The sequence below is a fragment of the Pelophylax lessonae genome, assembly GCF_965119305.1.
Source record: "Pelophylax lessonae genome assembly, chromosome: 3".
Classification (NCBI taxonomy): Eukaryota; Metazoa; Chordata; class Amphibia; order Anura; family Ranidae; genus Pelophylax; species Pelophylax lessonae.
This window is the reverse complement of record NC_138770.1, coordinates 434,933,600-434,958,665: the sequence shown is the minus strand read 5'-3', so window position 1 is coordinate 434,958,665 and position 25,066 is coordinate 434,933,600. Positions and strand designations below refer to the sequence as shown.

General features: G+C 43.2%; 1 protein-coding gene across 2 annotated transcripts in view; it reads left to right on the top strand.

Annotated features, from left to right (window-relative positions):
- Positions 1-1,359: 1,359 nt before the first annotated feature.
- Positions 1,360-25,066, top strand: part of HBS1L (HBS1 like translational GTPase) — a 232,444-nt gene continuing 208,737 nt past the window's right edge. The window contains exons 1-2 of one of the 2 annotated variants that reach the window (XM_082249435.1): positions 1,360-1,516; positions 18,031-18,096. In XM_082249435.1, coding sequence (XP_082105561.1) covers positions 1,474-1,516; positions 18,031-18,096 — 109 coding nt within the window. In that variant the 5' untranslated portion in view covers positions 1,360-1,473. The remainder of the gene's footprint in view (positions 1,517-18,030; positions 18,097-25,066) is intronic. The other variant, XM_082249434.1, reaches the window with a different exon arrangement.

Here is a 25,066-nt window from a genome sequence, read left to right as displayed (position 1 = left end):
CCACCATTACTAGTTGCTAAAAAAAATAAAAAATAAATTCCATAAAAAAATATCCTGTAGTTTGTAGACGCAATAACTTTTGCACAAACCAATCAGTATACGCTTATTGGGATTTTTTTTCAACCAAAAATATGTAGCAGAATACATTTTAGCCTATATTGATGAAGAAATGTGATATTTTTTTTCATTTTTTATTGGGTGTGTTTATAGCATACAGCAAAAAATATTGTTTTTTTTTCAAAATTATCTGTCTTTTTTTGTTTATAGCGCAAAAAAAAACAAAACAGCAGAGCTGACCAAATACCAATGTTCTATCAGAATACTGCTACCTATCTGATTCTGCAACCGGAAGTGACAGAACAACTTACTGCGCGTGCGCTCCAACATGGCTGCTATGCGCTCCAATAGGTTTCCTAATGTGACAGAACACGAAGCAGGAGGCGGACATCTTCTTACACCCACACAAGCCTTGAATTTTGCATTTATTTTAGCAGTAAACTCACCTTATATACTGAATAATACATTTCTATTATTATTGTATTCTAGTAAGTATAGTGAGAAACCTGCAGGTAGAGGGTGGCGACGGCCATCTTGGTACACCCCGCACTGCTCAGCGACAAACTGATTATATAGTGAAATTGACTATTTACTCGGTCGCGGTGAAATAGTCTATTTCAGTATATAAGGAGAGTTTACTGCTAAAATAAATGTAAAATTCAGGACTTTCGTGGGTGTAAGAAGATGTCCGCCTCTGCTTCATGTTCTGTCACATTAGGAAACCTATTGGAACGCATAGCGGCCATGTTGGAACGCATGGCGCATGCGCAGTAAATTGTTCTAGTTCACACGTCACTTCCAATTGCAGAATCTGATAGGTAGCGCTATTCTGATAGAACACCACCAAAAGAAAGCTCTTATTTGTGTGAACAAAGGACATCAACTTTATTTGGGTACAGCGTCGCATATCCAGCTATCCGCGCAACTGTCAGTTAAAATAACGTAGTGCTCTATTACAAAAAATGGCCTGGTCATGAAGGGGGGTAAATCCTTCCGGGGCTGAAGTGGTTAAATTAGCGCAGTCTCTATCTCCTTTTTTCACATTTTACCATATGTTGGGTCATAATACGCATGCAATTGTTATTTTGTTTCACCAAATAAAACGAATTGAAAAAAAAAAAAAAAGTCCGGATCGGAAGTTTCATCCTCACAGTATATTGTCTTCTCTAATGGTTCCTGCAGACCTCTACGTGAACACTGGGAGTTTTGGTCTTCGAGAACATGGCTGCTGCTTTAACACGTGTATTTCCTTAGGAGACAATGTTTCGAGTATGTGTCAATGTTTGGTGGCTCTCTAGTGGCGGCACCTCTTAGTGCGGCAGAGCCTGCTCGGTTGGCGGAATCGTGGCACCGGTGGACAGAGATATGACGTGCAGGTGGTGAGGGCGGAGTGAGCGGCACGTAGCAGCGGGGAACATGGCCAGACACCGGAACGTGCGGGGGTACAACTACGATGAGGGTGAGGACATGATCTCGTGGTCCTTAAAGGGGGCGGGCTCTGATAAGGGCCTTCGTCTACTGCTCCAAGGAAGCATATGGGAGCTTACCCTAGCTGTGTCTAAAGGGCCACAGCTACCCTGAGACTGGGGGAAGGGTTTATGGGGAAGATTGAATTCAACCAAGAGAACTGTAGAGGGTGCTGAGTGCACTAACAAGACTCTATGGGGTCAATTCACTAAGCTTTACCACATGCGGTAAGGGTATTATGTTACTTGTTCGCATAAATTATCGCATGCGGTAAATAAAGTCCAACTCATTAAAAAAACAAATATTGATTCTGTAGTAAACAACGGGGAAAAAATCTGTTAAGTTAAATTCATAAATGAAATAGGAACTAAAAAAAAGGTGCGATATTTAACACCACCCTCTTAGGGGAGGTAACCAGTGTGATACCAGAAAGAGGGGCCTATTCAAACCCTCAGAAAAGGGCATTCCACCCACCTAGAGCCTAATTCACACAGGAAGGGGTACAATACTACCCTCAGAGAGGGGTCTAATTCCACCCTCAGAAAGGGGAGCAGTACTACTCTCAGAGAGGGGTCTAATTCCACCCACAGAAAGGGGTGCAATACTACCCTCAGAGAGGGGTCTAATTCAACCCACAGAAAGGGGTGCAATACTACCCTCAGAGAGGGGTCTAATTCCACCCACAGAAAGGGGTGCAATACTACCCTCAGAGAGGGGTCTAATTCAACCCACAGAAAGGGGTGCAATACTACCCTCAGAGAGGGGTCTAATTCCACCCACAGAAAGGGGTGCAATACTACCCTCAGCGAGGGGTCTAATTCCACCCACAGAAAGGGGTGCAATACTACCCTCAGCGAGGGGTCTAATTCCACCCACAGAAAGGGGAGCAATACTACCCTCAGAGAGGGGTCTAATTCCACCCACAGGAAGGTGGTACTATTCCACCTACAGAAAGTGGTGCAGTACTACCCTCATAGAGGGGTCTAATTCCACCCTCAGAAAGGGGAGCAGTACTACCCTCAGCGAGGGGTCTAATTCCACCCACAGAAAGGGGAGCAATACTACCCTCAGAGAGGGGTCTAATTCCACCCACAGAAAGGGGAGCATTACTACCCTCAGCTAGGGGTCTAATTCCACGAACAGAAAGGGGAGCAATACTACCCTCAGAGAGGGGTCTAATTCCACCCACAGGAAGGTGGTACTATTCCACCTACAGAAAGTGGTGCAGTACTACCCTCATAGAGGGGTCTAATTCCACCCTCAGAAAGGGGAGCAGTACTACCCTCAGCGAGGGGTCTAATTCCACCCACAGAAAGGGGAGCAGTACTACCCTCAGAGAGGGGTCTAATTCCACCCACAGAAAGGGGAGCATTACTACCCTCAGCTAGGGGTCTAATTCCACGAACAGAAAGGGGAGCAATACTACCCTCAGAGAGGGGTCTAACTCCACCCACAGAAAGGGGAGCATTACTACCCTCAGCTAGGGGTCTAATTCCACGAACAGAAAGGGGAGCAGTACTACCCTCAGCGAGGGGTCTAATTCCACCCACAGGAAGGGGTTCTTTTACATCCACAGAAAGGGGTGCTATTCCACCTACAGAAAGTGGTGCAGTACTACCCTCATAGAGGGGTCTAATTCCACCCACAGAAAGGGGTGCAATACTACCCTCAGAGCAGTGTTAATTTCGTCGACTAAAACCGACTAAAACGTTTTCGTCGACTAACACAATTCAGATGACTAAAATACGACTAAAACTAAAATGGCATTTTAGTCTTAAGACTAAAATACGACTAAAACTAAAATGGCATTTTAGTCAAAAGACTATAACTAAAACTAAATTGAAATTTGCTGCCAAAAGTTAACACTGGTGCATGCTCAAAGCATAAATAATAACATATTAGATTTTTCACTCCAGGACCAGCAGTAGTATATAATGAGTTTGGAAATTGTAGAGAAATGCTTAAATAATGCATTACAAATTACAATTGAACTACACCCATTTGATTATAGATGACTAAAATGAGTTTTAGTCGACTAAAATGTAGGGCGTTTTAGTCGACTAAAATGTACTGGAGTTTTAGTCGACTAAATACGACTAAAACTAAAACACTTGCAGAAGACTAAAATAGGACTAAAACTAAAATGCCATTTTAGTCCTAAGACTAAGACTAAAACTAAATTGAAATTTGCTGCCAAAATTAACACTGCCTCAGAGAGGGGTCTAATTCCACCCACAGAAACCCCACAGGAAGGCGTACTATTCCACCTACAGAAAGGTGCAATACTATCCTCAGAGAGGGGTCTAATTCCACCCACAGGGAGGGGTATTATTCTACCCACAAAAAGGGGTGCAATATTTCCCCTTAGAGAGGGGTCTAATTCCACCCACAGAAAGGGGAGCAATACTACCCTCAGAGAGGGGTCTAATTCCACCCACAGTAAGGGGAGCAGTACTACCCTCAGAGAGGGGTCTAACTCCACCCACCGGAAGGGGGTGCTATTCCACCTACAGAAAGTGGTGCAATACTACCCTCATAGAGGGGTCTAATTCCACCCCCAGGAAGGGGGTAACCAGTGTGATACCAGAAAGAGGGGCCTATTCAAACCCTCAGAAAAGGGCATTCCACCCACCTAGAGTCTAATTCACACAGGAAGGGGTGCAGTACTACCCTCAGAGAGGGGTCTAATTCTATCCACAGGAAGGGATACTATTCCACCCACAGAAAGGGGTGCAATACTACCCTCAGAGAGGGGTCTAATTCCACCCACAGAAAGGTGTGCAGTACTACTCTCAGAGAGGGGTCTAATTCCACCCACAGAGGACTCACCCCTTCAGCCTCTGCAGCAATGCTGGTAGCACTCATACGTCTATTTCCCAAGGACCACTTCTGGATATGACGCTGAGCACGTGCACTCAACTTCTTTGGTCGACCATGGCGAGACTTGTTCTGAGTGGAACAAAAAGAAAGAAGGGGTTGGGTTCTTTTTGTTTATATGCCTATATACCAACGGTCACTAGTCAGGACAGTGTAATCTACTGAGGTTTATTATTTATCATTTATGAGGTGTGCACTATATTTTTAGTGAACCCTAAATGAGCCCTTAATAGAACACTATCTGTTGCTCTCTCTTTTTTCAACATCGTTCTGAGTGGAACCTGTCCTGATAAACCGCTGTATGGTCTTGGCCACCGTGCTGCAGTTCAGTTTCAGGGTCTTGGCAATCTTCTTATAGCCTAGGCCATCTTTATGTAGAGCAACAATTCTTTTTTTGCAGATCCTCAGAGAGTTCTTTGCCATGTTGAACTTCCATTGACCAGTATACAGTGGGTACGGAAAGTATTCAGACCCCCTTAAATTTTTCACTCTGTTATATTGCAGCCATTTGCTAAAATCATTTAAGTTCATTCTTCTTCCTCATGAATGTACAAAAAGAAAAACTGAAATATCACATGGTCCTAAGTATTCAGACCCTTTGCTGTGACACTCATATATTTAACTCAGGTGCTTTCCATTTCTTCTGATCATCCTTGAGATGGTTCTACACCTTCATTTGAGTCCAGCTGTGTTTGATTATACTGATTGGACTTGATTAGGAAAGCCACACACCTGTCTATATAAGACCTTCCAGATCACAATGCATGTCAGAGCAAATGAGAATCATGAGGTCAAAGGAACTGCCTGAAGAGCTCAGAGACAGAATTGTGGCAAGGCACAGATCTGGCCAAGGTTACAAAAAGATTTCTGCTGCACTTAAGGTTCCTAAGAGCACAGTGGCCTCCATAATCTTCAAATGGAAGACGTTTGGGACGACCAGAACCCTTCCTAGAGCTGGCCGTCCGGCCCAACTGAGCTATCGGGGGAGAAGAGCCTTGGTGAGAGAGGTAAAGAAGAACCCAAAGATCACTGTGGCTGAGCTCCAGAGATGCAGTCAGGAGATGGGAGAAAGTTGTAGAAAGTCAACCATCACTGCAGCCCTCCACCAGTCGGGGCTTTATGGCAGAGTGGCCCGACGGAAGCCTCTCCTCAGTGTAAGACACATGAAAGCCCGCATGGAGTTTGCTAAAAAACACCTGAAGGACTCCAAGATGGTGAGAAATAAGATTCTCTGGTCTGATGAGACCAAAATAGAACTTTTTGGCCTTAATTCTAAGCGGTATGTGTGGAGAAAACCAGGCACTGCTCATCACCTGTCCAATACAGTCCCAACAGTGAAGCATGGTGGTGGCAGCATCATGCTGTGGGGGTGTTTTTCAGCTGCAGGGACAGGACGACTGGTTGCAATCGAGGGAAAGATGAATGCGGCCAAGTACAGGGATATCCTGGACAAAAACCTTCTCCAGAGTGCTCTGGACCTCAGACTGGGCCGAAGGTTTACCTTCCAACAAGACAATGACCCTAAGCACACAGCTAAAATAACGAAGGAGTGGCTTCACAACAACTCCTTGACTGTTCTTGAATGGCCCAGCCAGAGCCCTGACTTAAACCCAATTGAGCATCTCTGGAGAGACCTAAAAATGTCTGTCCACCAAGGTTTACCATCCAACCTGACAGAACTGGAGAGGATCTGCAAGGAGGAATGGCAGAGGATCCCCAAATCCAGGTGTGAAAGACTTGTTGCATCTTTCCCAAAAAGACTCCTGGCTGTATTAGATCAAAAGGGGGCTTCTACTAAATACTGAGCAAAGGGTCTGAATACTTAGGACCATGTGATATTTCAGTTTTTCTTTTTTAATAAATCTGCAACAATGTCAACAATTCTGTGTTTTTCTGTCAGTATGGGGTGCTATGTGTACATTTATGAGGAAGAAGAATGAACCTAAATGATTTTAGCAAATGGCTGCAATATAACAAAGAGTGAAAAATTTAAGGGGGTCTGAATACTTTCCGTACCCACTGTAAGAGAGTGAGAGTGATAACCCCAAATTTAACACACCTGCTCCCCATTCACACCTGAGACCTTGTAACACTAACAAAAAACATGACACTGGGGAGGGAAAATAGCTAATTGGGCCCAACGTGGACATTTTTACTTAGGGGTGTACTCACTTTTGTTGCCAGCGGTTTAGACATTAATGGCTGTGTGTTGAGTTATTTTGAGGGGACATCAAATTGACAGTTATACAAGCTGTACACTCACTACTTTACATTGTAGCAAAGTGTAATTTCTTCGGTGTTGTCACATGAAGATATAATAAAAATATTTACACAAATGTGAGGGGTGTACTCACTTTCGTGAGATACTGTGTGTGTGTGTATGTGTATGTATATGTGTGTATATATATATATATATATATATATATATATATATATAGTAATAAAATGGATCCCCCTTTGTAAAACTGCCTGGCACCGCCATGTCGTCCAAGATGGCGATGGCTTGCGGCCCAAGCCTCTCTTTCCCATAGATCCGTCATCAACACAACGTCACTTCCGGAGCTAGACCGGAAGTGAAGTATTCAGACGTCAGTTGATTGTGCTAGCAGCTTTTTTTTTTTTTTTAGACAGCGCAGTTTGAATTTTCCACTTTCACTTAAACTACAAAATATTTTGTTACTTTTCTTGCTCATTTATCCAGCATAAACATATTGACCAGCCCAGCAGATCCCGAGTGGACCTCAGATTGCCTGCTGCACATGTCAACTTGCGCTGTCATTTTTGTTTTCTACACCATCTGGAGCTGGCTGTCCTTTTCTGGCTCCTGTGGCTGGCCTGCTGATGACACAGCACCAGATCCGTAAAGCAAAAAAAACATACAATTAAAACTTTTTTTTTTTTTTTTTCTTCCATCAGTGTTGGTTAACGGGCAGATAAATGCCCCTGGATAGAAACAGTTTGTGTCCACGGGGGGTTATCTGTCCCTAACTGCAGGTAATCGCTCCATGTGTGATTACATCCGAACATCTGCAGATGGCTACAGCCGCTGTCAGCTGGTTGGTATAGCTGAATTCCCGGTATGGTATGTTATTATATAGTTACATTGGCCTAGCTTTGACCAATGAATATACCATTGCTGGTTGATTCCCCCAGAAGCTGAAAGTAACTGAAGTAGACATTTCAGAGGCAGGGAGGGGATGCCACACTCTCCACCTAGACCAATCAGAGAATGTTTTGCATTCATTCATACCGTGGCGAACTGAGTCGAAAGTGGGAGCAGGTACCTGTCAAAACCAGATACCCGCTCCCCCCTCGCCCCCAAAAGGTGCCAAATGTGGCAGCGGAGGTGGGGAGGAGGCAGATAAGCAGAGCTTTTCCTTGTGGGTGGAGCTCCGCTTGAAGGCCCTGTTCACACTGATGTGGTGCAGAATTCCTAGCGAATGCTGTTTGGTTTCTGCACCGCATCAAAATTGCAACTCGTTTATGTGAACTGCTGCAGGTGTGAATGTTAAGCTAATGAGACCCTGAAATCAGTTTTCAAAATGCAGTGCGATTTGCAGAATCGGATCACACGGATCTGAACACTGATGCAATTTGATTCTGGTGCTGCAAAAAAAGGGTTCTGCATGATTTTGGTGCAGATGTGGTACGACTTGAGCCATATGCAATGGCTCAAAACACACTGCTGCAGAATCGCATGTGGTTTGTACAAGAATGTGACAAAATTTTATATAGTGAAATATAATAGCTGCGCTCACCCAATAAAATTATATATCTAATAAATTGTGCAATATCATGTGCTGTGAATCTGTGCGAACAAACAATAAACTATATAACAATACCCAAATAATTGGTATTTTTAGGTGAGTATGTGTTTAAACTGTGTTTAAATCAATAGACCATATACATATATATATATATATATATATATATATATATATATATATATATATATACAATGCCAAAAATTTGTGATCAATAAATCGTGATAAATAATCTCAACAAAGGAATATATACAAATCACTGCAGACAGTCCAACATAGATGGAAAAGCTGAAGAGTCCTAAATTGTGCTTCTTCCAGCAGAAAGACACCTCCACCAAATTACAGGGTCAACCAGTGAGTCAGGCTGCTTACCGGATATGGTGGACCCCTAAATTATAAGGGGTCAATAAGGACCTTTCTCATAGGTATAGACAGGGTTAATAGTTGGTTCCCACTGTATCCATCAGACCAGATCTTACCACGGCCACCATGAAGTATATACCAGATATAATGCTCCAATGATATTATGCCAAGCATGTGCTGATCAAAGAATAGACAGCGATAAAAAACGACAGAAGTTCTATTCCATCTCCTTTCTATCCAAAACTAAGATTTTGCACTCTCTGGTTTTAGTAAATCAACCCCAGTATGTCCCTTCTGCATTGAAGTTTCTTACCTGCCTGTCCACTGAGCTGCGCACACACAGTTTGGTGCACAATTTTGGATTCTGTTGAGATGAATGAACCTCCACGTATATGCAGGTGTGACATCCTCTCAGCCCTGTCAACCAAAACGGCTGAATATTGGAACCCAGAAATTTGTTACTTTTTTTTTTTGTTTCATTTAGTGTTGGTTACCTGCCGCTGAGGACAGATGATTGCCCCTGGACGCAAACAGATTACTTCCAGGGGTGACCATCTGTCCCTAACTGCAGTTAATCACTCCATGTGCAATTTTACCCAAACACCCATGGACCACTAAAGCAGCTGTCAGCAATCCGTGGGAGCGTGCCGGGGGGGATACAAATTTACCTAAAAGGATGAATGTTATTATGGGAATGTTATATAGCAGAAAGTGGGGGGAAAAAAAAAAAAATATATATATATATATATATATATATATATATATATATATATATATATATATATATATATATATATATATATATATATATATATACATACATATATATATATATATATATATATATATATATATATATATATATATATATATATATATATATATATATATATAAATTTTTTTTTTTTTTTTTCAAAAATGTCGCTCTTTTTTTGTTTATAGCGCAAAAATAAAAATCGCATATGTGAATGTGATCAATTACCACCAAAAGAAAGCTCTATTTGTGGGGGTAAAAAGGACATCAATTTTATTTAGGTACAGCTTCACACAACCGCGCAATTTTTCGTTAACATAATGCAGTACCGAATTGCAAAAAATGGCCTGGTAATTAAGGGGGCAAATCCTTCTGGTCCAGAACTGGTTAAAGCTGAAGAATTTTTTTTTTCTTATTGGAATGCAGCACCATACACGTTTGAAGTGTGTGTAATGATGTACAGTGCCTTGCGAAAGTATTCGGCCCCCTTGAACTTTGCGACCGTTTGCCACATTTCAGGCTTCAAACATAAAGATGTTAAACTGTAATTTTTTGTGAAGAATCGACAACAAGTGGGACACAATCATGAAGTGGAACGAAATTTATTGGATATTTCAAACTTTGTTAACAAATAAAAAACTAAAAAATTGGGCGTGCAAAATTATTCAGCCCCCTTAAGTTAATACTTTGTAGTGCCACCTTTTGCTGCGATTACAGCTGTAAGTCGCTTGGGGTATGTCTCTATCAGTTTTGCACATCGAGAGACTGAAATTTTTGCCCATTCCTCCATGCAAAACAGCTCGAGCTCAGTGAGGTTGGATGGAGAGCGTTTGTGAACAACAGTTTTCAGTTCTTTCCATAGATTCTCGATTGGATTCAGGTCTGGACTTTGGCTTGGCCATTCTAACACCTGGATATGTTTATTTGGGAACCATTCCATTGTAAATTTTGCTTTATGTTTTGGATCATTGTCTTGTTGGAAGACAAATCTCCGTCCCAGTCTCAGGTCTTTTGCAGACTCCATCAGGTTTTCTTCCAGAATGGTCCTGTATTTGGCTCCATCCATCTTCCCATCAATTTTAACCATCTTCCCTGTCCCTGCTGAAGAAAAGCAGGCCCAAACTATGATGCTGCCACCACCATGTTTGACAGTGGGGATGGTGTGTTCAGGGTGATGAGCTGTGTTGCTTTTACGCCAAACATAATGTTTTGCATTGTTGCCAAAAAGTTCGATTTTGGTTTCATCTGACCAGAGCACCTTCTTCCACATGTTTGGTGTGTCTCCCAGATGGCTTGTGGCAAACTTTAAATGACACTTTTTATGAATATCTTTAAGAAATGGCTTTCTTCTTGCCACTCTTCCATAAAGGCCAGATTTGTGCAGTATACGACTGATTGTTGTCCTATGGACAGAGTCTCCCACCTCAGCTGTAGATCTCTGCAGTTCATCCAGAGTGATCATGGGCCTCTTGGCTGCATCTCTGATCAGTCTTCTCCTTGTATGAGCTGAAAGTTTAGAGGGACGGCCAGGTCTTCGTAGATTTGCAGTGGTCTGATACTCCTTCCATTTCAATATTATGGCTTGCACAGTGCTTCTTTGGATGTTTAAAGCTTGGGAAATCTTTTTGTATCCAAATCCGGCTTTAAACTTCTCCACAACAGTATCTCCGACCTGCCTGGTGTGTTCCTTGTTCTTCTTCATGATGCTCTCTGCGCTTTAAACGGACCTCTGAGACTATAACAGTGCAGGTGCATTTATACGGAGATTTGATTACACACTGGTGGATTCTATTTATCATCATTAGTCATTTAGGTCAACATTGGATCATTAAGGCTACATTTACACCTGAGCGTAGCGTTTTTCGCGCGTTTTTTTACCACGATTTTACCGCGATTTTTGCGGCGTTTTTTACCGCGATTTTTGTGCAGGCGTTTTTAGATTGAATAGAGATCAATGGAAAACGCCTGTAATCTGCCCAAAAAGAAGCTCATGTACTTTTTTGAGCGTTGGGCGTTTTGTATACAGCCTCAAAACGCTCAGATGTGAACAGGGGCCATTGAAATGAATAGGATTTGTCTTGTTGGGCGTTTTGAGAGCTGATCCTAGAGCAGAAAAACGCCCCAAAAACGCCCCAAAACGCCTACATGTGAATGGAGCCTCAGAGATCCTCACTGAACGTCTGGAGAGTTTGAAATATCCAAATAAATTTCGTTTCACTTGGGACAGCATCACTTCGTTTCATGATTGTGTCCCACTTGTTGTTGATTCGTCACAAAAAATGACAGTTTTATATCTTTGTTTGAAGCCTGAAATGTGGCAAAACGTCGGAAAGTTCAAGGGGGCCGAATACTTTCGCAAGGCACTGTATATCATATTACCTCTTTAGTTGTTACAGGGAAAAGATGCGCTAACTGAACTGTTATTACTATATTCCTACTGTGCATTGTGTTCGGTAAATAGATAGAGGAGATCCTATCATTCAATTTCTTCCCCTCCATTCACAGGGGGGTGCTGCATTGTGGGACAATGATGGGAGTTCTGTTAATAGTTGATAGGGCAGAAGGGGACAGATGAGTGGCACAACTACTCTTAAGGCCCGTACACACGTACCGATCGTCGGCATACAAACGTCGGCGGACGAAAGATCTGCCGATTGTACGCGTGTTAGTATGGTGCCTCCGACAGATGTCTGCGCACAATCCGCGGACAAAAGTCTTTCGTGCAAACATGAAAATTTTTGTCTGCGGACACCAGAACGGACGATTGTTCGCCTGTCAGTACAGAATTCGGCCGACAGACCGCAGATTTGCAAGACTGGGCATGCTCAGAAAATTAAAAACACAGGGAAAGTTAACCATTACATGACATCACTTCTGCAGTCAGCTGAAGTCTGCAGACAAAATTCTTGTGCTGTCCTTGTGCAACAGACACCGACATCCCGGGGAGAAAAGACGAACATTTGTATGACGACGATCTGCGTGTGTGTACGGGGCTTAAGTGTCAGCGGAGGCTGTTATCTCTCACAGTGCTGGAAGACAGCCCTATCTGACGACTGTGAAGTAAGCAGTGCAGGGAAAATATTTCAGCAGAAGCAGCTGTCTGCAGGTCTACTAAACTTCAAACGCAATAAAATTATCTTGGAAGCATACATAAACTTTGGACTTCCCAGATCAAGCTGCTTTGTATAGATGTATTTAGATGTTTAATTGCACCCTAGATCACCCTAGATGTTTAACCCCTTCCCATTAGTACAGTGACAGTGCATATTTTTTAGCACTGATCACTGTATTAATGTCACTGGTTCCCGCAAAGTGTCAGATTGCCCGCCGCAATATCGCTGTCCCGCTATAAGTCGCTGATCGCCATCGTTGCTAGTATAAAAAATAAACATTTCAGTATATATATCATTGTTAGTGGACGCTATAACTTTTGTGCAAGCCAATCTATGCTTATTGGGATTTTTTTTACAAAAAATATGTAGCAGAATACATTTTAGCCTAAATTTATGAGGAAATGTGATTTTTTTATTGGATATATTTTATAGCAGAAAGTAAAATATATATTATTTTTTGCAAAATTGTTGGTCTTTTTTTTGTTTATAGCGCAAAAATAAAAAATGCAGTGGTGATCAAATACCAACAAAAGCTCTATTTGTGGGGAAAATTTTTTCCATTTATAGACAGTGTTGCATGACTGTGCAGTTGTCAGGTAAAGTAATGCGTTGTATAGCAAATAATGGCCGGGGGGGGGGGGGGAAATCTTCCAGAGGTCAAATTGTCAAACTAGTAAAAATCATTATATGCATTTAGAAATATACATTTCATTCTATAATTTGTCCTGTTTAAATTAATAATAAAAATATGATACTGTTATAAAGTAAATAAAGGCTTAAAAAAATTGCCTTTTTAATATGATGATAAAATTAACTGGACGATCAGCTGTGCGAGGGGAGGGGGGGCTTGTACCTATAGGAGGCTCTTGCCAGGGCCCCCTGTTCTGCCTGGGCCTGTCCTTGAGGCCTAGGGAATGGATCCCTCCTGGGTCCCTGGAAGCCCAGTGGTGACACCATTTTGTTGTAGCCTGTGTGTTTCTATACACGGCTGCCATGTTTATGCCCTATGGGTGGCGATTTCGGTGGTGGGAGCCCCTCCACATATCCTGGTGGCTGCAGGTGCCTGTTTCTGCTGGGTGGTGAGTCTGGTAAGGTTCTCTTCCTGCTGAGGATCGCTTGGTGCTTTGTGCCTGGCGCCCGGGTGGTGCTGCCAGCGTGGTGAGGGTTGTTCCTTGCAGGGCTTTACACCTTTTTTGTGGGGTCCCCCTGGTGACTCATGGAGTTTTTGGAGCACATATCCCCACCTGATCCCCTCTCTGAGGCTGTGGGGCCCTCCGGGTCACAACCATCCATCGATGCACTGACGGCAGTCCTGGAGTCCTTTGTGTCCTGGATGGAGGTGGCTTTTGGGCGACGGGCTAGCAGCAAGCGCCCCCCCGCCTTCCCCTGCATCCTCAGATCCTGAATCTGAATTAGCCGCCACGGATGTTGGTCACCCTGCTGGGTCTGCGATCACACGTCCGGAATTCTTTGATAGTGAGGATGATTCCTCCACATCTGCAACTGCGCGCGAAAAGGTGCTGGTGGACGCATTGATTGTTTGTGGGCGTGAGACCTTGAAGATGGAGGAAGCAGATGCCACGGAGGCGTGGGTTCCCTGTGGCACTCACAAGCCACCCAGAGCAGGAAAGGTGTTTCCTTTCCCCACCTATTTTCACAAAATTGTCGCTAAAGAGTGGGGACGACCAAATCGTCCCCTTGGGGTCACTCCCTATGAGGTGTCTTTTCTAGGGGTTACTCTACACCTATGAGGTGATTTTCTAGGGGTTACTCCCTATGAGGTGTCCCTTATTAAGAAGTGGACTGTTTCACCGTAAGTGGACCCTCTAGTTTCCAGTTTGAACAAGGCAACCATGATTCCGGTTAAGGAGTCAACGACCTTTAAGGATTCGGCTGACAGGAAGGCGGAGGCTGTGGCCCACAATATGTACACTGGGAGGCCCAGTGCTCATTCAATCGGACAGTGCCACGGCCGTGGCTTATTTCAGTCACGAGGGGAGCACAAGAAGTGTCCTGGCAGCTCTGGAGGTAGCGGGCATTCTAAGATGGGCAGAACGGTTCGTTCCAGGCCTCTCCGCTGTACACATTCCCGGGGTGAAAATCTGGCAGGTGGATAACCTCAGTCAGCAGGCGTTGGACCATTCATCAAATGTGTCTCTTGTGGAGCATCCCCATGGTGGATCTGTTGGTGTCTCGGCTCAACAGAAAGGTGCAGAGGTTTGTGGCACGGTCACGGGATCCTCTGGCGGATGCCACAGATGCACTGCTGGCCCTGTGGGGTTAGTATTGTCCGATTTATGCCTTCCCTCCTCTCAAGCTTCTGTCAAGACTTCTTCGCAAGATCGAGCAAAAAGGATTCCGGTCATGTTGGTGGCTCCGGACTGGCCTCTCCGGGCTTGGTATGCGGATCTTGTGCGGCTGGTCGCCGACGTTCCTTGGAAGCTTCCTCTCAGTAAGCATCTGCTGTCCCAAGGACCAATCTTCCATCCTGCTTTACAGTCTCTGGCTTTGACGGCTTGGCTGTTGAATGCCAGGTGCTGAAGGATAGAGGTTTGTCTGGGTCGGTGATTCCTACGCTGTTAAAAGCTAGGAAATCTACTTCTAGGAAGATCTATAATCGTACGCAGAAGACGTCCATTGCGTGGTGTGAGTTTCTTGAGGTTCATCCTTCTTGGTGGCTCAGATCTTGACCTTCTTTCAATAGGGGGTTGAACAGAAATTTGCCTTAAGTATCATTAAAAGGCCAGGTGTCGGCTTTGGCGGTCTTCTTCCTATGACCCTTGGCCACACATTCCCTGGTGGGTACTTTTTTCAGGGTGTTCGACATTTGGTTCCTCCAGTGCGGTCTCCGTAGCCGCCTTTGGACCTCCAATTTGGTGCTTTCGGTCCTCCAGAAGCCTTCCTTTTGAGAACCTTTGGGAGATTCCCTTGCTTGCACTGTCTCAGAAGGTTGCTTTTTTTTTTTTTTTTTGGTGGCTTTTAACTCTGTGTGTAGTGTCGGAACTGGCTGCGCTATCCTGTTGTTCACCTTATCTGGTAATTCAGAGATAAGGCGGTTCTTCTCCCCTGTCCGTCGTGCCTCGCCCCTGTTTGTCGTTCCTCCCAAAGTTTGTCTCTGAATTTCATTTGAATGAAGACATTGTGTTGCCTTCCCTGTGTCCCAGGCCTAAACATCTGAAGGAAATTGCCTTGCATGCCTTGAATGTGGTCTGGGCAATTAGGGTGTACCTGGTAGCTACGGAGTCTTTCAAGAAGTCAGACTCACTATTTGTGCTCATGGATGGGCCTTGGAAAGGGTTGTCCGCTTCTTCGGAGACCATTTCCAGATGGATCAGACAGACACAGTGATTAAGGCCTATTCCATCAAGGGTCAGGTTCCTCCTTTCCCTGTTAAGTTGCACTCTACTCGGGCGCTTAGTGCCTCCTGGGCCTTCCATCATCAGGCGTTATTGTCGCAGGTTTGCAAGGCGGCCACCTGGTTTTATAAAGTGGTGTTGGTATTAGAGCTGCACGATTCTGGCCAAAATGAGAATCACGATTTTTTAGCTTGGAATAAAGATCACGATTCTCTGTGTAACAAAAAAAAATTGGGATAACTTTACTGTTACGTTTTTTTTTTTATTCATTAAAGTCTATTAATTGCGTTTGAAAGACTGCTGCGCAAATACAGTGTGACATAAAATATTACAACAATCGCCATTTTATTCTGTAGGGTCTCTGCTAAAAAAAATATATAAAATGTTTGGGGGTTCTAAGTACTTTTCTAGCAAAAAAAACTGATTTTAACTTGCAAGCAACAAATGTCAGAAAAAGATCCAGTCTTTAAGAGGTTAAACTTCCTTTCTCCCTGGCAGAGGGAAGGAAAAGATACAATGTAATCATTTTTGTTTATAGTTACTGGGAGACTTTGCTGATAGCCCTTTGTGGGAGGCTTTTTTTTTCCACAGCTGTTCTCTCTGCTATGCAGCTATGCAAAGAATCGAGCATATTTCAGGGTTTGATCGTCAGGAGGGGTGAATCGAGATCGCGATTTTCATACGATTAATCGTGCAGCTCTAGTTGGTATCTGCGGTTGCTTCTTTTGGGTGCAAGGTTTTGCAGGCTGCTGTTTAGATCGAGGGTGTATTGTTTTTTTCAGGTGGGCTCCAGTTGTTTTTGTTAAGCCTCTGTTGCCTGGTTGTCTACTGTTTTAGCCTTGGGAATTTTTGTGGTTGTTTCCACCCCTCATGTTTTACACTGCTTTAGGATGTCCCAATGGTATGAAGATCAAGAGTTTTGTCCGTCAATGAACGCAAAAGAAAATGGGATTTTTGACTTAACATAAAAAACATTTCTCTGATGTTCATTAACGGACACTGCACCCACCCCCTGTGGAATTGTAATTCTTCTGACACTGCTTGTAACTAAACTGAGTACCTATAGCAGAGAGAGGGAGTATACCTCCTGGGACTGCCCGTAGTTGTAGCCAGATTATTTTGTTGCCACACATGTTCGATTGGATTGAAATCTGGAGAGTTTTGAGACCAAGTCAACACCTCAAACTCGTTGTGTTCTTCAAACCATTCTTGAATTTATCAGACCACCTTCTTCCATTGCTCTGTGGTCCAGTTCTGATGCTCGTGTGCCCATTGTAGGTGCTTTTGGCTGTTGACACAGGTCAGCATTCGCACCCTGACTGGCCTGTGGCTACGCAACCCCATACACAACAAATTGAGCTGCACTGTGTGTTGTGACACCTTTCTATAGGAACCAGCATTAACTCTTTCAAGTTTGAGCTACAGTAGCTATTGGATTGGACTACACCGGTCATACTTTGCTCCCCATGTGAGCTTTGGTCGCCCATAATCTTGCCATCTGTTCACAGGTTTTACTTTCCTGGACCACTTTAGGTAGGTCCTGACCACTGTAGACCAGGACCATCCCCACAAGAGTTGCAGTTTTGGAGTTACTCTGGCCCAGTCTTCCTGCCATTACAATTTTAAGCCTTGTCAAAGTCCCTCAAATCCAACAAATCTGTTGTAACTGCTTATAAAGCGTTAGCCAGAGTGTGGTTTCAATGTATCTAAATCTACTAGTGCATCTAACACTCCCCTCCCCCCAGACTGACCATGCTCTTTCATCCAGAGTGGGGGGCACTCTAATACAGGAGGTGAGTTACTGGATAGATCACCAGGTGAAAGCAGAGGGGAGGAAAGGCTAACAAAAAGCTAATGCAGCCATCACATCGAATGATTGGTAATCTGCAATATATTCAATTTTTTGGTTTTGCATTTAATACTGCTTTAAGACTAGGTTTGTCCCTGTCCATTTTTATTAATTCCTCCATTGTGTCACGTGTAAGTATGAAGTCACATCTTTGAGACAATTTTTCAAAAAAATACTTCCACAACAATTCTGCAACAGATTCATATACACCTTACCAGCACATACATGATCTGTCACAAGTTTCATGATTTGTTGCACAGCCACGAGACAGATAACAAATGGAGGTTAAAGGTGCCAGGGAGTATAATGTGCATTTTTAGTTATTTGCTTTCTGATGACACATGTTTACAACTGGCTCACTTTAATGCATTATAACTTTTCCTCTGGTCATTTAAGTGTGTGATATTAAAAACTTTTTTTTTTCTTTCAGATTTTGAGGATGAAGATATGTTTGGACAGTCTGTTGAAGATGACTATTGTATTTCACCAGCCACAGGTTTGTTATTCAATTGAAAAATGTTGGAGGTATTGGGAGATATGCATTTTTGACGTTTGTCGTGAAAGTGGTCCTTAACCACTTAACCACTTTAGCCCCGCTCACACGGAGGCTACTGCGGCAAAGTGCCGCGATCCCGTCCAGCGACGTAGACCTACGTCGCTGGACTCCGCCCCTTGTGGGCGGCGCTCACGCGCCGCCGGAGGCTCGCTCCCGCTATGTTCATTCACATCGGGAGTCGGGCCAGGGGAGGAGCAGCGGCGATTGCCGCTGCTCTGCCCCGATCGTCGGGGATCGGGTCTGGAGATCCGCCCCCTGTGTGTAAACACAGCGGGCGGATCTCCATACTGACAGGGACTGACAGATCGGAGTGTTCAGCATAGCTGGACATCCGATCTGTCCTTCTGTCACACAGTCACCTCCCCCCCCCCCACACGTCCGTAAGCACCAGGCATACATTAACCCCTCCCTCTCCAATAAAATTAACCCCTTCCCTGCCAGTGTCATTTTTACAGTAACAGTGCATATATATAGCACTGATTACTGTAGAAATGTCACTGGTAACCCCAAAAGTGTCAAAAATGTCAGTCAAGGGTCTGATCTGTCCGCCGCAATGTCGCAGTCCCGCAAAAAAAATCGCAGATCACCGCCATTACTCGTTAAAAAAACACCAAAAAAGACAGAAATCTTTCCCTTAGTTAGTAAACGCAATAACTTTTGCGCAAACCAATCAAAATACGCTTATTGCGATTTTGTTTACTAAACATATGTAGCATAAAACAAATTGGCCAAAAATTTAAAAAAAATTTTTGATTTTTACATTTTTTTTGGGGGGAATTTCATATAAAAAAAATGTGAAAAATATTGTTATTTTTTCAAAATAAACGCTCTTTTTTTGTTTATAGCGCAAAAAGTAAAAATTGCACAGGTGATCAAATACCACCAAAAGAAAGCTCTGTTTGTGGGAAAAAAAGGAAGTAAATTTAGTTTGGGTATGGCGTCGCACGACCGCGCAATTGTCAGTTAAAGTCGCACAGCGCCGAATCGCAAAAAGTGGCCTGGACGGAAGACAGCAAAATCCTCCGGTGGTAAAGTGGTTAAGCCCCGGAGGATTTGGCTGCTAAACGACCAGGGGGTATTTTGCGATTCGGCACTGCGTGACTTTAACGGACAATTGCGCGGTCGTGCGACGCTGTACCTAAACAAATTTGACGTCCTTTTTTTCCCACAAACAGACCTTTCTTTTGGTGGTATTTGATCACCTGTGCGCTTTTTACTTTTTGTGCTATAAACAAAAAAAGAGCGTAAATTTTGCAAAAATAACAATATTTTTCACATTTTTTTATATGAAATTCCCCCCAAAAAAAATGTAAAAATCAAAATTTTTTAACATTTTCGGCCAATTTGTTTTATGCTACATATGTTTGGTAAAAAAAAATCGCAAAAAGCGTATTTTTATTGGTTTGCGCAAAAGTTATCGCGTTCACTAACAAAGGGAAAGATTTTTGTCATTTTTTGTTGTTTTTTTTTTAACGCGTAATGGCGGCGATCTGCGATTTTTTTTTTTTTTTTTTTTTGCGGTACTGTGACATTGGGGCGGACAGATCGGACCCTTGACTGACATTTTTGACACTTTTGGGGTTACCAGTGACATTACTACAGTAATCAGTGCTATATATATGCACTGTTACTGTAAAAATACACTGGTAGTGAAGGGGTTAACTTTATTTGAGAGGGAGGGGCTGTGTGTGTCCCTAGGGGTGTGATTCTTACTGTGATTGGCTGTGACTTGAGGTGTAAGGACACTGATCAACGGTTCTACATAGTAGAACCGTGTGATCAGTGTTTTTACACCGAGGAAAATGACAGGTGGCTTGTTTACACAAGCTGCCTGACTTTCTCCCTCTCCCCCGACGATCGCCGAGTGACCGTCGGACATCGGGTCCGCCGGTCACACGCCGGGGGGGGGGTCCGTGACCGCGCGGGAGCGCGCCTCCGGCGCCGCGCGCTCGCTCCCCAGACCCTCCCAGGCTAGTGACGTTAATTAACGTCACTTTGCCTGTGAGGTGCTGACCGCCGCAGTAAATCTACTTGCGGCGGTCGGCAAGTGGTTAAATTGATACTAAAGTCTTGTTTTTTTTTTTGTGCTTAAAAATAATAAACATGTTGTACTTACCTGCTCTGTGCAACACTGACTGCACAGAGCAGGCAAGTATAACATGTTTATTATTTTTAAACCCAAAAAAGGACTTTAGTATCCTTTTCTTTGGTCCTCCGCCAGCGCTCCTGGCCCTTCCCTCCTGCCGAGTGCCCCCACAGCAAGCAGCTTGCTATTGGGGCACCTGAGCAAAGCAGCAGCTCCGCATGTTCATTCAGACATGGAGCCATGGCTAGGCCCCACCCCCCCTCTCTATCCTCTTTGTCTCACTGACTTTGACAGCAATGGGAGCCAATAGTGCTCCGCTATTGTCTCAGCCAGTCAGGAGGGAGAGTCCCGGGCAGCCGAATCTCTCCTGCAACATCGTAGGATAGAGAAGGGCTCAGGTAAGTATTGGGGGGGGGGGGGAGCTGCTGCTGCACACAGTATGTTTTTTTTTTTTTTTTTTTATCCTAATGGATAGAATGCATTAGGATAAAAAAACCTTATTCCTTTACAACCACTTTAAATAAAAACAGAAAAACAATCATCTCATACTTACCTCCTCTGTGCTAGGGTTTTGCTCAGAGCAACCCTGTTCTTCCTCTTCTCTGGTCCCCCACTGGTGCTCTGTGCTCCTCTCTGCTGAGTTCCCCCATAGCAATCCACACTATGGGGGGGCACTCATGCTGACTCGCTCCTGAGCCCCGCCCCCTCATCACTGGCTGTGATTGACAGCAGCATGAGCCAATGCTGTCTCTGAGCCAATAAGGGGTCAGGGAAGCAGGACAGCAGCAACTCTTGAGCACATTGCTGGATTTGAATTGTGCTCAGGGAAGTATTGGAGGGGGTAGGGGTTGGGGTAGCTGCAAACCAAAGGTTCTATGCAGGAAGGTAAAAAAGCTTCAGGCTGAATTTGTACAGAGACCTAACACTGAAACCAAAAATAAATGGATAAATGCACAGCAATTATCCCGTACTATACTACACCAACAAGCAGATAACAAAAGGTTTTTTACTTCTCAATCATTTTTTTGAAGAAGGGGAAAAAAAAAGAACATATGCTATCCATGATAACTAGAGCACAGCAGCCACCATCAGCCATACATAGAAGGGCAATCTCCCCAAGCCAGGTTGTCACTGATACCCTCTCAATTCTGCAAGGGTTTCGCTTTTCCTTTATGGATGTCTGTTCATCAAAAGTGATTCAACTCCCAAGACTTAAGGGAGCAGACCAAAAACAATTGAACGCACCCCTTACCTTTAGAGGAGTTGAAAAGTGCCATGGCCACGTACCCCAATTCTAAAGCCCCGGGAATTGACAAATCCCAATTTAACTATATATAAAAAATTTAGTGGAGTGCTTTTACCAGAACTACTCCAAACAATTATCAATGCACAGGAGCTCCTTACCATCATCCATGTATGAAGCGGTGGTGGTTGTTTTGCTGAAGCCTGGGAAGGATCCTGATCAACCTGAGTTCTATAGACCTATCTGCCTTTTGTCAACTGATCTGAGATTGCTTACTAAAGTTCTCACATTGCGGCTCTCCAAGTTATAACCAAAATTGTTCATCAAGACCGATCAGGGTTTATACTTAACCATCCACAGCTAACAACCTCCATAGGTTGTATTTTAATATGCAGATCTCTATAGATAATTAGGGACACAGAGCTATTCTTTCACTCGATGCTGCCAAAGCATTCAATATCCTAGAATAGCAAAATTTATGGCTGATACTAGAGAAATTTAATTTAGGAAGCACATCATGGATTGTTACTTTACAAGGCAGCGATTGCTCGCATTAGGATAAACAACATGCTATCTCCCTCCTTTGCAATATACAGAGGTACGAGGTAGGGTTGCCCCTTGTTCCCACTACTTTTCACTTTGGCGGTGGAGCCCTTGGCGGCTGCCATTAGAGGGAACCCTAACATCTGTGGATTTAAAAGAGGAGACAGAGGAAAAAAAACATTTATATGCCGATGAGGCTCTTCTGTTTCTGGACGATACATCTGGTTCTCCAATGAGTCTCATGACATTTAATACAAAGGTTTGGATCCTTCTCAGGCTTCAAAACTAAATTGGGACAAATCTACTCTGTTACCACTGGATCCTCTTGCTCTAACCTTGCCATATATGGCATTGCAGATCAAAATAGTGGAGAAATTTCATAACTTGGGAATAGTTCTTCACCCCAACCTAGACACATATGTTAAGCTAAACATTAACCCATGCTACAAAAATTTCAAGAAAAAACAACTAGCTGGATTAAATTACCACTATCAGTAATGGGACGTTGTAATTTATTCAAAATTATATGGAGTCCACAGCTATTATATGCGCTTCCCCATGCTCCAATTCATATTTCAAAAAAATGCAATACCATATTCCGTACTCTTGATTTGGAGGAAACAAACTCCCCATACCAAACTGGAAACGTTACAGGAAGCAGGGTACTCGGGGGGACTAGCAGTACCTAACCCCTATTACTATTATCTAGCAGCTCAATTACAGCATATTACGGGCTGGCTTAACCCTGAGTTCTCTGATCCAGTTAGAAATATTATTATATCACTGCTTTCTAACAACAATATTATAGAATGTATAGAAGTAGGCGAACTTGGAAAACTGTCCCAATACCCCACGTTAGTGTTAAGGGATAGAATCTGGTATAGAACTAGACAACATTTTCAGTATATGGCTACTCTAACTATTCACATAATAATAATAATAATTATTCTGAACTGGATAAGCTAAAAGACTTCAAGTTGGTCTAAGCATGGGCTGATTTACAGTGCTTTGCGAGTATTCGGCCCCCTTGAACTTTGCAACCTTTCGCCACATTTCAGGCTTCAAACATAAAGATATAAAACTGTAATTTTTTGTGAAGAATCAACAAGTGGGACACAATCATGAAGTGGAACGAAATTTATTGGATATTTCAAACTTTGTTAACAAATAAAAAACTGAAAAATTGGGCGTGCAAAATTATTCAGCCCCTTTACTTTCAGTGCAGCAAACTCTCTCCAGAAGTTCAGTGAGGATCTCTGAATGATCCAATGTTGACCTAAATGACTAATGATGATAAATAGAATCCACCTGTGTGTAATCAAGTCTCAGTATAAATGCACCTGCACTGTGATAGTCTCAGAGGTCCGTTTAAAGCTCAGAGAGCATCATGAAGAACAAGGAACACACCAGTCAGGTCCGAGATACTGTTGTGGAGAAGTTTAAAGCCAGATTTGGATACAAAAAGATTTCCCAAGCTTTAAACATCCCAATGAGCACTGTGCAAGCGATAATATTGAAATGGAAGGAGTATCAGACCACTGCAAATCTACGAAGACCTGGCCGTCCCTCTAAACTTTCAGCTCATACAAGGAGAAGACTGATCAGAGATGCAGCCAAGAGGCCCATGATCACTCTGGATGAACTGCAGAGATCTACAGCTGAGGTGGGAGACTCTGTCCATAGGACAGCAATCAGTCGTATACTGCACAAATGTGGCCTTTATGGAAGAGTGGCAAGAAGAAAGACATTTCTTAAAGATATCCATAAAAAGTGTCATTTAAAGTTTGCCACAAGCCACCTGGGAGACACACCAAACATGTGGAAGAAGGTGCTCTGGTCAGATGAAACCAAAATCGAACTTTTTGGCAACAATGCAAAATGTTATGTTTGGCGTAAAAGCACCACAGCTCATCACCCTGATCACACCATCCCCACTGTCAAACATGGTGGTGGCAGCATCATGGTTTGGGCCTGCTTTTCTTCAGCAGGGACAGGGAAGATGGTTAAAATTGATGGGAAGATGGATGGAGCCAAATACAGGGCCATTCTGGAAGAAAACCTGATGGAGTCTGCAAAAGACCTAAATCTTGGACGGAGATTTGTCTTCCAACAAGACAACGATCCAAAACATAAAGCAAAATCTACAATGGAATGGTTCACAAATAAACATATCCAGGTGTTAGAATGGCCAAGTCAAAGTCCAGTCCTGAATCCAATCGAGAATCTGTGGAATGAACTGAAAACTGCTTTTCACAACGCTCTCCATCCAACCTCACTGAGCTTGAGCTGTTTTGCAAGGAGGAATGGGCAAAAATTTCAGTCTCTCGATGTGCAAAACTGATAGAGACATACCCCAAGCGACTTACAGCTGTAATCGCAGCAAAAGGTGGCGCTACAAAGTATTAACTTAAGGGGGCTGAATAGTTTTGCACGCCCAATTTTTCAGTTTATTTGTTAAAAAAGTTTGAAATATCCAATAAATTTTGTTCCACTTCATGATTGTGTCCCACTTGTTGATTCTTCACAAAAAAATACAGTTTTATATCTTTATGTTTGAAGCCTGAAATGTGGCAAAAGGTCAAAAAGTGGCAAAAGGTCAAAAAGTTCAAGGGGGACGAATACTTTCGCAAAGCACTGTATATATCACAATTGTATCGTGGAAGTCTATTAAAGGACTTTCAATCGCTGAGAGAGGAATATGGCCTACCAAAAAACCTATTCTTCCAATACTTACAACAAAGGCACGCCATCTCTGCTGGATCCAGGTGGGAAACAATTAAACCTGCGATACTTACACAACTTATGACATCATCAACCATAAAGGGACAGATTTCAACCCTATATGGTTCCTTTATAGGTCAGATCTCCAAAGCTATGTCATTTAAATGTAGGGTTAGTTGGTCGGAAGATATAGGTCAAATCTCGAGTGATGAGTGGACCAGTATTCTGGATAATGTACTTAAAGTGTCACTCTCATTGGCCCAAAAACTCACCCAACTGATTATTATACACCGTACCTATCACACCCCCTATAACCT